Here is a 15866-nt window from a genome sequence, read left to right as displayed (position 1 = left end):
ATAACCCAAATTTTGATTAAATTGAACTAAAAGTTAAAAAAGATTTTAAAAAGAAAAGTAAAATATAGGAAGGACTTGTCCTCGCGCCTATGGTCGTTACCCCATCGTAGGTGGGTGGCAACCATGGCTAGTCCCCAAGGGAACTGGGAACCACTTGGATCGCTTGAAACCAAACTGGCGATCCAATTCTTGAGTGGATCTATAAAAATGGGTTGTTTCCATTTCCAATTTTTCATAATCATTTCTTAGTAGGCGATTCTTGATCCTAGATTGAGAACCGCTCACCTGAACCATGCTCATCTCTATTGGTGACGACCTTCGTCGACTAGAGGCAAGGGCCTAGGAGAGGGCGATAACCCTGGGCAATGTTCGCCGGTTCTCGCGTAGGTCTAGCTTGCCAAACTTACTCGAGCGCCAACGACCTTGCCAGCCATTGCTAACACTCTATTGGCAATGGGGCGATGACTCCAGGTGAAGAGCTTGTGCAATTCTTCTTTGTTTTTTAAAGTTTTATCACTTTTTTTCTTTTTTGACTTTTTTATGGAAAGAAATTTATAAAAAGGAAAGCAAAAATAAATAAATAAATAAAAGGAAATTATCTAAAAATTTAAAAGAGGAAAATCCCTTTTACAATGAGTGAGGTTAGATCCTTATTTGAAAAAATGAATGCATTTTCATGCCTTTATTTAGAATTTCTCCCTAAAAATTATAAAAGACGATGGCTGACATGAATATATGATGAAATAAAAAAATATATATATATATATGATGTGTATTATTTATAAACAAATCTTATCTGTGTATTTCATGCTCTTATTTAAAATTTTCTCTAATTTCAGTACACTGTAAGAAATTTTTTTATCGAGCTCATTCCTAAAATTTAAAAAAATAATAATAATTTTGTTTCACCTACCAAACATGATTTTGAGAGAGAGAGAGAGAGAGAGAGAGAGAGGATATTTGAAAAACAAAAGAACCTTTATTTTTCCCCTAATATATTTCTCAAGAAAAATAAGGAAGGCCAAAACTGTTTCTGTCGAAATAAAAGATTTCGTTTCCCTTCTTCCCCTCACTCCTCCTCCTTCCTCCTTCCTCCTTCCTCCTCCCTCCTTCAACCTACAAAAAACCACGTCGCCTTCATCGCAGCAGTCAGCGCACCACCAGCTCCGCAGATGACCGGCCCCGCGCGGGACAAGCACATCCGACCCAATCGGCGATCGCATTCCCGATCCTCTCGGCCCGACATGGATCCCCCGCCGCCCCCGCCCACCGCCCGAATCCGCCGCCGATCCCCGATCCCTCCGCCGCGGCGCCGCCGCCCGAATCGGGCCCCGGCCCCGGCCACGGCCACGGCCCCTCCGATTCGCCCCGAGCCCCGCCCCCGGGCCCGCCCTCGGAGCAGAACCCGAACCCCGGCCCCGGCCCAAATCTCGACGACAGCAGCGCCTGGGGCTACTGCACCGAGGAGCAGCTGGAGGAGCTCCTGCGGAAGCACGTGCAGTTCTACTACAACGAGGCCCTCGCCAAGGTCTGCGCCCTCGGCTACGACGAGGACGTCGCGCTCGCCGCGGTGCTCCGCAACGGGCATTGCTACGGCGGCATGGACATGCTCACCAACATCCTCCACAACACGCTGGCTTATCTGAACAGCGGCGGATCCGAGGGCGGCGCCTGCGGCGCCGGCGGGGACGGCGCCGGCGCCGGCTCGGGCGAGTCCGAGCTGGGTTTCTCGGATTTGAAGCAGTTGGAGGAGTACTCGCTCGCGGGGATGGTGTGCCTGCTGCAGCAGGTGAGGCCGAATTTGAGCAGGGGAGATGCTATGTGGTGTCTCCTCATGAGCGACCTTCACGTGGGTCGCGCGAGCACGATCGAAATTCCGGTGGTTCCATCGCCGTGTGAGGGATTGGGTCCGGTTGGTGATAAGAGCGATGCTGAGAGCGGGGCTAATGAGCCCGCTGCCTGCGTTTCGGCTCCGGTGCTGAGTAGGTTTCTTGGTGGTTGCGGATTTAGTAACGGTGGAAACGATTACGCGGAGGCTGTCAATGGCTTGGGAGATATAGGAGGACTGGCATTGCAAAAGGATATCGAGTGTCCAAAAAGGTTTAACCTTTCGCCGTCGATGAAATCTTTGCTGAAAAGGAATGTTGCAATGTTTGCAGCTGGTTTCCGGGCAAATGCAAAGACTTTGAGGGGACAAACTCCTTTATTGCAAAATGGATCGCCTAGTGGAGGTGCCTCAGTTGTTTCGCGGGAGAAAGGTGTGGTGGAGAAGAATACAGAGTCGAGGAACACAAAGAACCAAGATGATCTCCATGCCATGATGCGTAAATTTCTCGACATGGATATCGGCGCAAATATTGATGAGAATCCAGAGGTTGCCGAAGAAGAGCGGAAGGACGAGATAATTTTGTCTATGCTTCGTCAGATCAAGGATCTTGAGAAGCAAGTGAAGGAGAGGAAGGAGTGGGCACAGCAGAAGGCAATGCAAGCAGCTAGAAAGCTTAGCAGCGACATGACAGAGCTCAAATTGCTGAGGATGGAAATGGATGAGACCCAAAGATTGAAGAAAGGGAAACAGACTCTAGAAGAAACTACTATGAAGAGACTATCAGATATGGAGACTGCTTTAAGGAAGGCAAGTGGTCAAGTGGACCGAGCAAATGCGGCTGTGAGGCGGCTGGAGACTGAAAATGCAGAAATCAGAGCTGAATTGGAGGCTTCCAAGTTGAGTGCTTCGGAGTCGGTGTCCTCCTGTCTTGAGGTGGCTAAGAGAGAAAAGAGGTCCCTGAAGAAGCTTTTGGCTTGGGAGAAGCAGAAGACAAAGATGCAGGAGGACATTGCCGAGGAGAAACGGAAAATCTCGGACTTGCAACAGCAGTTGGTTCAAATTAATCAGGCTTCAGAAGAAGCAGAGGTGAGTTGAATTACTTCTGACATTCCTGCAAGTGCGGGTCCTGGACTGTAAAGACCAGTTATTATCTACTACGGCCTGTGTTCCGTTGCTAGTCTGCTATGCATTTGATATGTTTGCCAAGGTTCTTAGGTCTCTATAAGTTTTCCCTATTCGGGACTCAACATTTCCAGATGCGGCCTTACATGGTTAAATCGGTCCTTTATATTAAACTCCTAGTTACAAGTAAATTCTAATTATCTATGGTATAACTGTTTGAAATGTTCGATACAAATTAGGGACAGCTTCAATGCATATGATTAAATTAACATTGCAAATGTTTCAGCAACAAATCAGTTTTGATTGTTGCTCATATTTGCATGCACATGTGCTTGTCAATCATTGCATTCCCTATAAATTCGTATTTCTAATCATTTATTGTCAGGATGCATTCATCTTCTTTCGGCAACTGGCATGATACTTCATTGATGCGCCATGGATATTGTAGTGCTCTGGTTCTGTTTAGCATTATAGTCAGCTGGTTCAGCTTAGTGTTTGAAAAAAATTATATCTACTTCCAAGTGAGCAATCTGAATACATACCCTAGCTAAAAAGTCACTGAACTAGCACATACTGTTTTTCCTTAAAGGCTCTTTTATGATACATAGAGCTTCATATATTTATATATATATATATATATATATATATATATATATATATATATAAATGAATAGTAGTATAGATTAGCATGAGCAATGATGAAGTGAGTATAGAACTATGGAAGTGTTTGAAAAAAATTATATCTACTTCCAAAGTAAGCAATCTGAATACATACCCTAGCTAAAAAGTTACTAGCACATACTGTTTTGCCTTAAAGGCTCTTTTATGATACATAGAGCTTCACAAAATATATATATATATATATATATATATATATATATATATATATATATATATGTATATATAAATGAATAGTAGTATAGATTAGCATGAGCAATGATGAAGTGAGTATAGAACTATGGAAGATAAGTCGAATGCCGCAGGAAGGGGGGTTGAGAGGGGGGGTGTCAGGGAGGAAGGTAAAATGGGTTTCCAAAAAGACAAGCTTGAAGAGACATTCTTGTTCTGGAAATTATAGACAACCATGTATGGTGCAATTAGGTTTATTTTAGTATGAAATTCTCGTTTGGCATCTGAAAATCCTGAAGAGGCAATTATATATTGTGTTTTGTTTATTTGGCAACTGAATTTTTCTGATTATTGGATAATTTATTATGTTTTGCAATTGATGATTGATTGTTACTTCTTTTGTTGCTGATGCTGGTTTAGTATGCCCTTTTACATTTAGTACATGCTTAATTTGCTTTTACTGTTTATATTTATTACTAAATACCTATCATTTTTATTGCACCTAGGGACATCAATTTATTATTTTATGGCTCTCCTCATTTGGCTGTCTTCATTTGTTTGCTCCTGTAGTTATAACAGTGGATTTCTGGATTTTGACGATTGAATGTCTAGTACTTATCTTGACAAGATTTTTTTTTAAAATATCGAAGGTAATGCTTGCATTGCCCTTATCTCTATAAGGACAAGACCCTTGACTTGTCTGCTTAAAGATCTGAATCAAGTACAAGGGAGACAAACATTGCTTTAAAAACTGGACTGGAACAGTTTGTTCAACCAGCTGGACTGGAAGGTGGTTATTAGTCTGGCACCCTTGAACCCCTTGAACTGGATTAACCAAAGACTGCATCATGCCAGCTTGACACTGGCAAACTGGAGTGGGTTGACTCTTGTTGTAGAGTGGTCATTGATGTACTGTTTTGGAGCAAAGGTGTTCTAATAGTTATTAGGATTGAAGGCCAGGCAATTGGAGCATCCGACCTGTTTTGTGTCCATTGCAGCTCTACTGAAATGCTGAGATGATTAAGGGGCATGCCCGCCAAATTGAACCTTGGATAATGACAGGCTGGTTGGTGTCTGTGCCGGACTAAGTATATGTGCTATGTCAGATAAGATATAAGTCTCTGAAGCCACCACAAGGTGACCCGCTAGCAGTTGAGCAATTGAGCAGGGTGGAACTCCATCCGGCCACTTCGCCCATCTTTTCATGAGACTAGTTCTGAAACTTTCATGTAAACATTTCCTGAATCATCATATCATGGCTGAGATTAGCCTTCAGAATGTTTGATACATCTGTCATTACTGCTCATTCATTATGAGAGAGCTGTCTTAACTTTGATTTTTGTCATCAACATCCAGGCATATTGACAGTGACTGAGTCATGGCTGATTATATGTCTAGTTTTGCTGAATGTGCTTTTGGTATATTTGGTTTTATTAAAGCGAGCATTCACTCTCAGAGGTGTTATGGGAAATCTCTGAGCTATACACATTTGCTTTAGATATCTTATTGGTAGCTTAATGTTATACTTCTTAACTATATTGGCATGAATAGTACTTCAAAAAGCCCTCTCTAGTGAATTAGTTCCTTGTACACAGGAGAGTCAACATTCACATAGTTTTGCTTTTCGTAAAGTGAGTAGAATTATTTTTGAACTTTATTTTGTTTTTATTTTGATTTTCGCGTGTGCGGATTATTTTTTCATAAGGTCTTTCAACTGTTGATTTGTTGCCTGCAATTCTAGTCAGTATAATTGTCTTGAATTTCTGTCCACTCTTTGACTGCACAAGCTAAGAACTGCAATGTTGTTGCAGTCTAAGTGGAAGCAGGCAAAGAAAGACAAAGAGCGTGCCCAGGCACAAGTGGAGGAGGAGCGGCGATTGAAGGAAGCAGCTGAGGCAAGCAGCAAAAGGAAGCTTGAATCTTTGCGCTTGAAGATAGAGATAGACTTCCAACGTCAAAAGGATGATATTAGAAGACTTGAACAGGAGCTTTCGCGCCTGAAGATGTCTGCATCCGCCCAATCTGCTGATGTACATCACGGATCGCATGCTTCCCCTGCGGCGAAGTCTGAGGGGGGGAAACCAGAAGGAGAAGCAATTGCCAGGCTGCTTCATCAATTGGAACTGGAGGACTCACCTGAGGTGAATAGAGATAGACAATGCATACTGTGCATGAAGGACGAGGTTTCAGTTGTTTTCTTGCCATGTGCCCACCAAGTTATCTGTGCTAATTGCAGTGACAGTTACTGGGGGAAGGGCAAAACCACTTGCCCTTGCTGCCGTGTCCCAATTGAGCAGAAAATCCGTGTCTTTGGGGCAAGTTCATAGTATGAAAGAGAAGTCAGCTTGAATCGCTCTATTTATTCTTGGACAGCCTTTTTCTTCTTACTATTCTTCTTGAATTCTGGTTTAGGTGATGCTGCAAGTGCATCCCATTAGAAGGATGTAGATAAATAAAAACGACATTTGTCTGAGCTTCCGACTCAGACTCGATAACAAATGCTTATGACTTTGAAAGTCATGGCATTGCGGCTGCTACGAGAGATGCTGGTTACATCTTATCTGCATGATATCATATGCAATCTTCATCTGCTATTTTGTGTCACTTTCAATGACAATACATGCCATGATGTGTTTCTGTGTGAGATGGAAGTATCGATTCATGACTTGAGTTTCACATGAGCATTGTTTTCATATCATTTCCAAGAGAAGTTTGTGCTGGTCATCCTGCCTTGCCTGTTGCCGCAAGGGACATCTTATCGTCAGTATTCCCTTTTGACTTGTAGTTTTGGTTGAAAAAGCTCTAGGTAAAGGAGCTTCATGTTTTATGCTTTGGATTATACAGTGGTTAATGCAATCCAACTTTGCAAAGAGCCCCCCTGGATCTGTTAATCTATTTTGAATGCTTGAAGCCAACTTTCCTTGTAAATAATTGTCTTGTGTCTTAAGCACAGCGCAATGGGTGCTATGCATGTTTTTTTGGCATGTATGTGTCGGGTTGTGCTGCACGGGCTATTCCGCAGTCAAGAAACTGCCAGTCCATGACATATGCATACCTTATACCTTCTAGTCCTGAGCAAAGCAAGGACAAATTGTATCATTGAACTAACCTCTACTTCCAACCATTCTCATTCTGACATGCCTATGCATGAGAAGAATGTGAATGATTAGGGACACGATTCTTAAGGAAATCACTGGGCACTGCAAAGTGTAAAAGATCTTCCCATCCGGTAGATCATGACATACGTGAAGAAACTATCACATCAAATGAGCAGTCCGGAACGTCAGGATGCAAAATGCTGTTTGCGCTATAATGTGTTACTGCACGCTTTGTTTGGTTCTTAGATTGATTGAGCAAATCAATCCGAAATCAGAGGTGAGTTCCCTGCAGCTTTTAGTTCAGGAGGAAGCAGTCCAAAGACCGTGGTGATAGCTCCATAACCTTATGGCAAATCGATAAATTTCTACTTAGTCGTCTGTACTGCTACTAGAATCATTGGCCATTTACCATTTTCATATTACTGATGTAGATGAAATTAGTCTGAAATTAGTTATACCTGAGCTCGTGTGAAATTAATGAACCATTCTTTCTAGGAGCAGCCAGTAGGAAAGTGGCAGGTGTCATCAGATATGTAGAGAGAAGGTCAAAAAGGAGATAAGGCAGGTGTGGCTTGAGTGAGTCTGGTAAGCATGCTAGTGAACCAGCTCGGTGGGTTATGTAGTAGCAGACAATCATCGTCAGCAGATGGCTTGCTGTTTCACCAGTTCTTCGTTTCAAGTGTGGAATAATGGAAGCACAAGGTGCTTCTTTGATTGGAATTTAGGAAGAAACAACAAAGAGAACAAGCCTCAGCTTAAGTACTATGATGATGTCGATCTTCCTTTTTCATCATCACTTGTAAAGAAAACATTCTTGAAAGGTACTCTCTCTCTCTCTCTCTCTCTCTCTCTCTCTCTCTCGCGACAATATTTAACTAGAAACAACAAAAGTGGCTGATCTTCTCAGATGAATTTTGGCAGGGAGGGAACTCAAGTGCTGTTACAAGGCCACAGTGGATGGGTTCAGTGCCACGGATTTCCACAACTGCTGTGACTTCAAGGGACCATGCGTCATCATTGGCTACACAAACAAGTCCTTCAAGTTCGGTGCATTCAACCCTGAAGGCTACAGGAGCACGGATGATTATTACGATACGTTCGACGCGTTCCTCTTCTACTGGACAGAGAATGAGAAGATTGATCCTGTTATTTTGCCCAAAGTTGGGGGTAGTGGTGCAGCTCTCTTTGATTATGCTCGGGGTGGTCCCCAGTTCGGGGCCGATGGGCTCCTCATCGGGCCGCCACTGGCGCCGGTTATGGGTGGATTCGCAGGCCCGGATACTAACTCAGGCGTGGGTGACCTGAGACAAGCTAAGTCCAGGTTGGGACTTTCATATGCGAAAAGGGAAGATGGAAAAGAGTCTATTTTCGGTGATGAGTCCCGGGCTACTCTGGAGGAAGTGCAAGTGTTTTGCAGTCCTCAAATTGCAAGCTTGTACTAAATTGAATGAACAGATGGACAAAAGCAAAAGATTCTACCAAATGAAAGGGCGCAATACCAAGACCGGGTATTCTTTTCTTTATGTACCACTAAAAGCTGTAGGGATGTAATCAATCCGAGAGACCTACCTAGGAGAATCTGGATTTATTATTTGTTCATTACTTGATGCTCCACTTTGCTTTACTTCTGAAAGTAACTTATCGCATCATCTTTATACGGGCATTAAAGAAGGCATGAGGCGGTGGGGAATACTCCGCAAGCTTCGGCCGAAGGATGGATCATAGTTTATACATGTGTTTTTCTGAGTATCTGATAATATTCGGTGACTCCATTGGTCTGCCCCTTCCCACTGGTCACATGGACATGCAAGTTGGAGAATAAAGTCATTCTTATACTTTGTGATCTTTAGCATCAGAAAAGGAGAGGGTGCTCAACTGCTCATAGAAAAGACCCTACTTGAATTTTCTCATTTAGTCGGGTATTTGACCAAGAAGCACAGCTCAGAATAAAAGATACATTGGCAGCAACTTTTTCCTGTGCTATTCAATTTAGGCTTGTCGCCTCAAGCATGCCTTGCCACACACAGCTGAGACAATTCCCAGATTAACATCTTTTATGGCAAATAATCCCAATTGCAGGAAAAACTGTCCTGCTTTCTGTAGCTAAACCGGGACAGTGCAAGCCCTTCATGAACCACATGCTTCAGAAATCTCGGGTTCTTAATCTTGCTCAGCAGTTACCATCACACACTGTTCATCTCATTGCAGTGCCAAGTGAGGCATCCTAGTGGAGCTGATTAATGTTATTATGGAAAGTATTGTTAATTCCACCTGAGTAACCTACTATAATCAAAAAGTTCGTAGTCATACCATGCGTCTGCAAGTAGATTTAGTCTGCATAAAGACAAAAGGGAAAAAAGAAAAGGCTTTAGTCTAATGGATTCAAAGTTCCCAGTTGAGAACTTGCCTTGGTACCGATGGGGTCATGAAGTGTCTCGTTGTAAGATTTTAGAAGCATTCTGACCGGTAAGAGTATGGTCTTCATTAGGGCGCTGAAGTTCAGATGTGAACAAATCGAGCATCAACGGCATTTTGATTTCTCAAGAAAAACCTAGAAAAGACTAATTAGAGATAAATCATAAGAAGCTAGGTGAAATGAGAATTGCACGAGTATGCTTCCCTTGAAGCACAAAAAGCTGTGCAACCATAAACCTAATGAATGCCATAGCATATTATGGCTTGCCAGACGTTGAAGACATCCTTCTTCACTTCCTAAGCGATCCACAGTTCTCACGCGAATGTCCTATTATTCCAGTACCAAAGAGACAGCATACACAAAAAGATTCCCCCACTTGAAGCACCTTCGCCTCGAAGCACAGTACGAGCTTCGATATCACAACAGTGAGAAGCTTTTGTGGGATAAGCTTACACGAGAGCGAGGTAATCAAGATTGGAAGTCCTACTTGTAGCTAAACCATCTCCTGGTGTAACTGATAAAAGTCATTACCACCAGGGGGTGTATTACAATACTAACTCTTAAAATAAAAAAGGACACCTAAACCATTTTTGGTATACCAAACCGACTCCAGGCTGCCTACAAACCGTAAAACCTCCCGTCACATATGCAAAGCACGGCCCCCGTCCTTTGTCACGCTCCAAGAACCAACATTAAAAGGCGTCTTCTTGGGTACCACTCTTCGGATACTACTAGAAAGTAATAATAACATAACTAATTGCTGCAAAGGAAATGACTACATCACGATCGTCATGTTGTCATCCTGCATCCATAGATTCCCAATGTCTCCCGAGCCACCATCGCCACTCGCTTGCCTGCAAATTGGAGATTGTTCCCAAATTCCATATGCTGCAATCAAAGAAAAAAAAATCAATCGATTTTTCCTAATCAAAGATGTTCTGATATCTGGGTGGATGAGTGGTTATGACCTTCATATGAGATCTCCTCGTATTGGCAAAACCTGGCATAGTTCTCATGCCCCGAGTAAGGTGACATGCAGCTAATTTGGCCGGGTTCCTCTGCAAGTTCAACTTCCCCAATAAAATCCGAGTATGCCAAACACGACGAGGTCTCTATGTTATTGGTCAAATGCCAGGAAGCCACAGAGCTTGGAATCTCATGCTGAGAGAAGTACTGAAACTCCAATCCTTGTTCTTGAGGGTATTGCTGGAGGACAATTAAATGTTTGTTTAAAAGAACTGTCATTTTTGTGAAATCGTCAAAGTTATCATTTGAGAAGAAAGTTCTATTGAAGGATTGTATATGTCATTTTTAATCTAGTTTAGTTCTTTTTGATGAATCAAAACTCGGATCAGGCCATACCCAGATGCTAGCGAGATTGTTCTCCATTGAAGCCGGCTCAGAATCTGCTATTTCTACGATTTCAGGTGGAGGTGCAGGGCTTGAATTACGACTTTCGTCATAAAGTCCACTGTTTTGAGATGAGATGTCATTCGAGGTGCTTGGGATGTCACTTGATATGTTGATTGAGGTGATGTCCACTGGGCTCAAGTAGCTTCCTACCCTCTTGCCTTTCGGCTCTCCATTCGAATCGCTTGTCTTTAAACCTTGCTCATTCTTCTTAATTACTCGGCACAACGCAAAAGCTCCCTGGTATAAAAATAACAACCCACAACACTTGAATTCTTCTTCACAAACATGAAAATGAGCAAGTTTTCTGTACAAAATTTTTATATAATCACGAAATAGTTGCAAGTCCCTAAAACTATGGATATGAATCTACTCATCTACAGCATGAATTCATTCGACAAACCTGAGAACCAAGTGATCCTTGGGGAAGCTCATCAGACAGCCGATACTCATGCATGACCCAATCTGTCCGATCACCTAAGGGGGCCCGTCCACGATAGAAGACTAATGTCTTTCGATATCCAGTCACCGAAGATTGGCAGACGACCTTACGGTCCTTTCCTGTGGCTTTCCAGTAGCCAGCTTTGGTTGCTCTATTTGATCGCGAGCCATTTGGGTACTTTCTGTCCCGTGGACAAAAGAAGAACCATTCCATGTCTCGGTTCGGGAGGAATGATTTCTCTGCAAATAGCAGATTACAAATTCAGTCTCTCAATTTTCTGGAGAATGATCAAGCAAGGAAAGATGCAGATGCGGTGACCTTTTGAAGACAAAGGTGGCTCTGCGTTCTTTTCAGTCACTCTCTATCTCTCTCTCTCTCTCTTTTTACTTTTTGTTAATGAGAACAGAATAAAGCCAATGAAACCGGCTTTTGAAAACAAAATCGCAAGAGATAAGAGCATTTGACTGACTTGGTTAATCAGAAAATATAAATATAGGAACCCTTCTCATCATACTCCATCACTATCTCTGTCATTTTATTAAAGACTTCCATTGAGGTTACCAAACTAATCTCATCTCTATTTCAGTGAAATATCATGACATTCGTGGGTCCATCATATGTGAAGCATATTCTGGCAACTTATTTGCATCCTCAGTTCATCTTAGCAGACAGAATCTCTAATTGCACAGATTACATGTGAGTTGATTACTGCTAAAAATTGAGTAGGTTGCTTTAGCACATCAAAGCACACTTTTATAATCATGAATGACCCAGAAATTACTCGACTATTCATTTTAAAGTCAACCGCTATATTCGGTAGTACCTGGAAGCTCCCATGGATCGAATTTGTATAGATCAATTACAGGAATCACTTCAAGCTCGAATCCAAGTCCCTCGGTTTTTCTTTTCAGGTAATATCCCACCAATTCCTCATCAGTAGGATGGAATCGGAAACCTGGCGGCAGAGATGCCCCTCCCATTTTTTTCTCTCAACAATCTACCAAAACTTAATACTCAAAAAAAAAAAAAAAAAGGAGAAAGGATTCTAAGGGCAATAGAAAACGACGAATGTCAAAAGACAATGCTCAAAATTTCTTCTTAAGTATCTAAACTGTACCTATTAAAGATCTGGAATATCCAAAAATAGAAGTTTTTATCAACAATTGATTTGTTGTCGAGCATTGAGCAGCATTTCCACGGTATGCACCCGTTGGACAACAGGAACATTTCTCTGAATAAAAAGTCGAGAATTTTTCTTATGGCAGAAATTTTCCCACCAACCCCCCTTTCCCCTTAAATTTTGGACCCAAAGAAAAGATGAGAACGAGCAAAAAATAAAAAACTCTTAAGCAACGCCAAAATTGTAGTAATTCCTAAACACCCAAAAAAAAGGCCTCTTTTTCCCTAAAAACCAGTCAAGAACCCCAAAAAATCGAACCTTCTGCAAACCCAGAAGCAAAAGCTGCAAACTTTATGCTGAAGAAGCAAAATCATGAGATGGGTAAGTGTCCTTTCGGTGCCTCTGGATGGAGAAGAGCAGGGAATGGCGAAGGAGGTGTTGCAGAGAGCAGAGAATGTGAAGAGTGAGAGTAGGATCAGAGGAGGAAGAGATGGGCTTATATATAGTGCAGGAGAAGCCAAGCGGTCCAAAATGCACACCGAAAGGTTGAAGATTGCTTCGTTGGAGCATCATCACAAATTCCACACTTGTGGCCCACCTGTAAACCAGTTTCACACTTCCCACTTCGCCAAAAACAGTCGTTCCCGCCACTTCATTTCTGACCGTTGCTTGCGTAGTGGTGATGGTTTGACAGGTCCTCTCTCCTCAAAGAGGCTATTTTTAACTACGGTTACCTTGCTTTGGCGATAACATATGAATCATATTTTAGTAGCAGATCACTTTGATGTTTAAAAATTCGAAAATTTGCTCATTTGTCCCCAACATGTCACTTAGCATTTGCGTGGAAAGTTCCCTTTAACTCGAATTGATAAGATAAGTATTATGGTTCAGATAAGAATCTTCTTAATCTAACTAAACGAGTTAAAAGTTCTCTAATCTTTTTACTTTGTCATTTGTATTTACATGATTATGTAAGCAATGACACGGCCTAAACGCGTGATAACATGTAAGAAAGAGAAGATTTGGGTAGAAGATGCGAGGAAAATAGCTTAAGATGAAGACGGTGGATGGATTTCTAATGCGAAGTGTAAGAAACTAGAATCGAATCGTGGTCGACTGGGTCAATGTCATTGCAGTTGCAATCAAAGCTTCCACATCATCCTGAGTAGGACAAACACTTTTTCCCTATTTTTATTTTCTAGGAATGTTATCAAAGCGATGATGCCACCGTCATCTAGGGACCCAATGCCCAAAAGAAGGGTCCAAAAACTAAAAAGTGCTAACTCGGAGTTTTAGACCCTTTTGAAAGGACCCCATGAAGATAGAAAAAAAGCTTAGTGGTGGGAGCTTTAAGCCAAGGTGTTCACACTACTGGTTCGAGTTAATTAGTAATTACTAGGAGGTGTTGGTCCCACTAATTCTTTAGATGTAGAGACTAGGAATTCTAGGGGAACTGGCTGCCAGGACTCTCCATTTCCACATTAGGAAGCTAGAAATGTAGAGTCCGATCTTGCATGTCCAACGTACATGGACAGATACTTGCTCGAAGCAGGGTCAAGGACCAGCAGAAATCGCAGCATAGTTGAATTTTGTGGGACTCGCATAGATCTGTCATGGACCGGGACTTAACGGAGTAATTGCCAATATTGATGAACTTTCATTCTTGAATGAACTGTTAAAACTGGGAAAGAGAACCATATATATTTATGTATAGAGACTTTTGTAGCTTGTGGGTCTCCTTTTTCATACTTCAAAAAGGGCAAAAACAGGCGCCTGAAAAGAATTGCCTCGTTAGGACTTCTAGGATTCTAATTGGGAAAGACCTCCACTAGTCCGTTTGGTGTGAATTGTTGCTCTTTACGGACGATAGGCGATCCCCATTTCTATCTCGCCTTGCGATGGAAAAAGAAAAAAGCAGAGTTCAGATTTCGGGCCATAGAGAAAGCTAGCTTTTAATCCTCCTGAATTGCTTTTATTGTTGGTGTTCTCTCTATTGCTTTTATGTCGCCATTGGGATTCAAATCCTCCTAAGTTATTGGTGGGAGATGAAAGAGGAAGTACCCAGGAGAAAAGAAGGAACGTTCCTTTTACAGTTGCCAAGGGAAAATGCAGCTAACAACAACAGGACTTCCTGCTCTTCACAATTGAATATATAGGAAAAGGATCCTTTTTAGGGAAAAGGGAAAAGCAAAAGGGTCATTAGGGTTCATCTTTACCGCCGTTGGACTCAATCTAACCCTTAGCAAAATGGGCTTCTTTAACAATGGCATACTTTATGACCAAAAATTTCAAAAAAAAAGAAGGGCAAACACACATAACAGATGACATTTTGAACTTCTTGGGTACTGGATGCAGAAATTTGCCAAGCATTGGAAAGTGACAAAATTGTTGACTCAAAACAATTTTTAAAATTTTTGCCCCTCTGGCACATTGATCTAGCCTGCTAGATTCAAGAACTTGGGAGAACTGCAGGTGGTTTTGCTGACTTAGTTTTCCTGAAGTACAAATTGTCCGCGGTCTAATTTGAGCGAACATTTTGTGGGGGTATTGGAGGAGGGCAAAACCACCTTATCTTTGATCTTGTCCACTGCTTTCGGCTCCTTTTGTCTCTTGGTGCAACATATTCCCAGGCAAAATCAATTCCACTCTCGTCAAGAAGGCGCCCACCCACATACACTTGCTCTGGCTGATGATAAAACACAATCGACAAAATATTCCATCCTCTCCAAGAGAATTAAGTACAAAATCATTAATTCTCCAAAAGAAACTTTAAGAAAAGTCGTGGGGGATGATGCTGACCAGGGATTACATTGCAATGGTTCAATTTCATATCGATGATGTTGAAATAACAATCGTTTTTTGATTTCTTCAAATGATGTCAACAATATTGTTGTAAATCATATAAAAGAACTAGTAAATCAGTATTCTTTTAAAATTTTCAAGCAATTGCTGAATTGAAACCTTTAAAAGGAAATAAAAATAATTTAAGGGTTTATTTATTGCACAATTCTAAAGAATTTAAACATGGAAAAGCCTTGCGTTCTGATTGAAAACATTGAACACGAAGTGTTCTTCATGAGCCATGGCTGTCTTCTACTTTCAGTAAAATTTCTAGTTTTTTTTTTTTTTTTTTTTGCAGTTCCCTAGAAGTTAGGAAAAAAACAAAACTAGTATGTAAGCAAATGCTCTTTATTTGAAAAATCTGAGCGTGCCCTAAAGAAATTATTGACAACTGTATTCACAAAGCACAAAAAAGTCCATCGAACCTCAGAAAGCCACTGCTCATGTACTGGTCAGTCTTACAATAATTTCCTCCCTAGCCCCCACCAGGAATTGACAAATGTCTGGCGCTGTCACACTGGTGTGATTTGACGCGTTGCTTTCCAACATCAGTGGGTGTAGATTGCGCATTGATTGAGTGAGGGGGAGAGAGAGGGGATTTTAGCTGATCATCTTACAAGGTTCAGTCCAACATCATGATGAGAGAGAGGCAATTATTAGGTCATTAGGACCAATTTTGAAAGGCCCGATGTGTCCTCCAAGCTACAGTGGTCGCCATTAGCTCCCAAAAAAAGGAAGAC

General features: G+C 41.7%; 3 protein-coding genes across 4 annotated transcripts; 2 read left to right on the top strand and 1 right to left on the bottom strand.

Annotated features, from left to right (window-relative positions):
• The first annotated feature begins 1050 nt into the window (after nucleotides 1-1050).
• Nucleotides 1051-6475, top strand: LOC104443190 (MND1-interacting protein 1). The gene is made up of 3 exons (XM_039311180.1): nucleotides 1051-1340; nucleotides 1400-2914; nucleotides 5611-6475. The coding sequence occupies exons 1-3, from the start codon at nucleotides 1173-1175 to the stop codon at nucleotides 6124-6126; spliced, it is 2199 nt and encodes a 732-aa protein (XP_039167114.1). The 5' UTR covers nucleotides 1051-1172; the 3' UTR covers nucleotides 6127-6475.
• Nucleotides 6476-6781: 306 nt separating this feature from the next.
• On the top strand, nucleotides 6782-8737 carry LOC104442008. 2 transcript variants are annotated; one of them, XM_039311179.1, is made up of 2 exons: nucleotides 6782-7718; nucleotides 7816-8737. In XM_039311179.1, exons 1-2 carry the CDS (start codon nucleotides 7544-7546, stop codon nucleotides 8337-8339), a joined length of 699 nt encoding a protein of 232 aa, XP_039167113.1. In that variant the 5' UTR covers nucleotides 6782-7543; the 3' UTR covers nucleotides 8340-8737. The 2 variants fall into 2 exon arrangements, with proteins under 2 accessions (XP_039167113.1, XP_010053596.2); XM_010055294.3 differs by having other exon boundaries at nucleotides 7356-7718; nucleotides 7819-8737.
• Nucleotides 8738-9624: 887 nt separating this feature from the next.
• On the bottom strand, nucleotides 9625-12858 carry LOC104442007 (NAC domain-containing protein 71). Its single transcript, XM_010055290.3, has 5 exons — nucleotides 11989-12858; nucleotides 11127-11404; nucleotides 10676-10963; nucleotides 10282-10519; nucleotides 9625-10201 (listed from the first exon to the last, which is right to left on the bottom strand). The coding sequence occupies exons 1-5, from the start codon at nucleotides 12143-12145 to the stop codon at nucleotides 10089-10091; spliced, it is 1074 nt and encodes a 357-aa protein (XP_010053592.2). The 5' UTR covers nucleotides 12146-12858; the 3' UTR covers nucleotides 9625-10088.
• Between the last annotated feature and the right edge of the window lie 3008 nt (nucleotides 12859-15866).

The sequence above is a fragment of the Eucalyptus grandis genome, chromosome 4, assembly GCF_016545825.1.
Source record: "Eucalyptus grandis isolate ANBG69807.140 chromosome 4, ASM1654582v1, whole genome shotgun sequence".
Lineage (NCBI taxonomy): Eukaryota > Viridiplantae > Streptophyta > Magnoliopsida > Myrtales > Myrtaceae > Eucalyptus > Eucalyptus grandis.
Note: the sequence above shows the minus strand (reverse complement) of the source record. Positions and strands in the feature narration are given on the sequence as shown.

Excerpts from the sequence above, each read along its gene's own strand:
- LOC104442007 (XM_010055290.3), bottom strand. The coding sequence starts at position 12,145 with ATGGGAGGGGCATCTCTGCCGCCAGGTTTCCGATTCCATCCTACTGAT. Across the intron at positions 11,405-11,988 it reads CGATCCATGGGAGCTTCCAG|AGAAATCATTCCTCCCGAAC; the intron begins GTACTACCGAAT and ends TGCTATTTGCAG. Across the intron at positions 10,520-10,675 it reads ACAATCTCGCTAGCATCTGG|CAATACCCTCAAGAACAAGG; the intron begins GTATGGCCTGAT and ends ATTGTCCTCCAG.
- LOC104443190 (XM_039311180.1), top strand. The coding sequence starts at position 1,173 with ATGACCGGCCCCGCGCGGGACAAGCACATCCGACCCAATCGGCGATCG. Across the intron at positions 1,341-1,399 it reads CGAATCGGGCCCCGGCCCCG|CAGAACCCGAACCCCGGCCC; the intron begins GCCACGGCCACG and ends CCGCCCTCGGAG. Across the intron at positions 2,915-5,610 it reads AGGCTTCAGAAGAAGCAGAG|TCTAAGTGGAAGCAGGCAAA; the intron begins GTGAGTTGAATT and ends ATGTTGTTGCAG.
- LOC104442008 (XM_039311179.1), top strand. The coding sequence starts at position 7,544 with ATGGCTTGCTGTTTCACCAGTTCTTCGTTTCAAGTGTGGAATAATGGA. Across the intron at positions 7,719-7,815 it reads AAAGAAAACATTCTTGAAAG|CAGGGAGGGAACTCAAGTGC; the intron begins GTACTCTCTCTC and ends GATGAATTTTGG.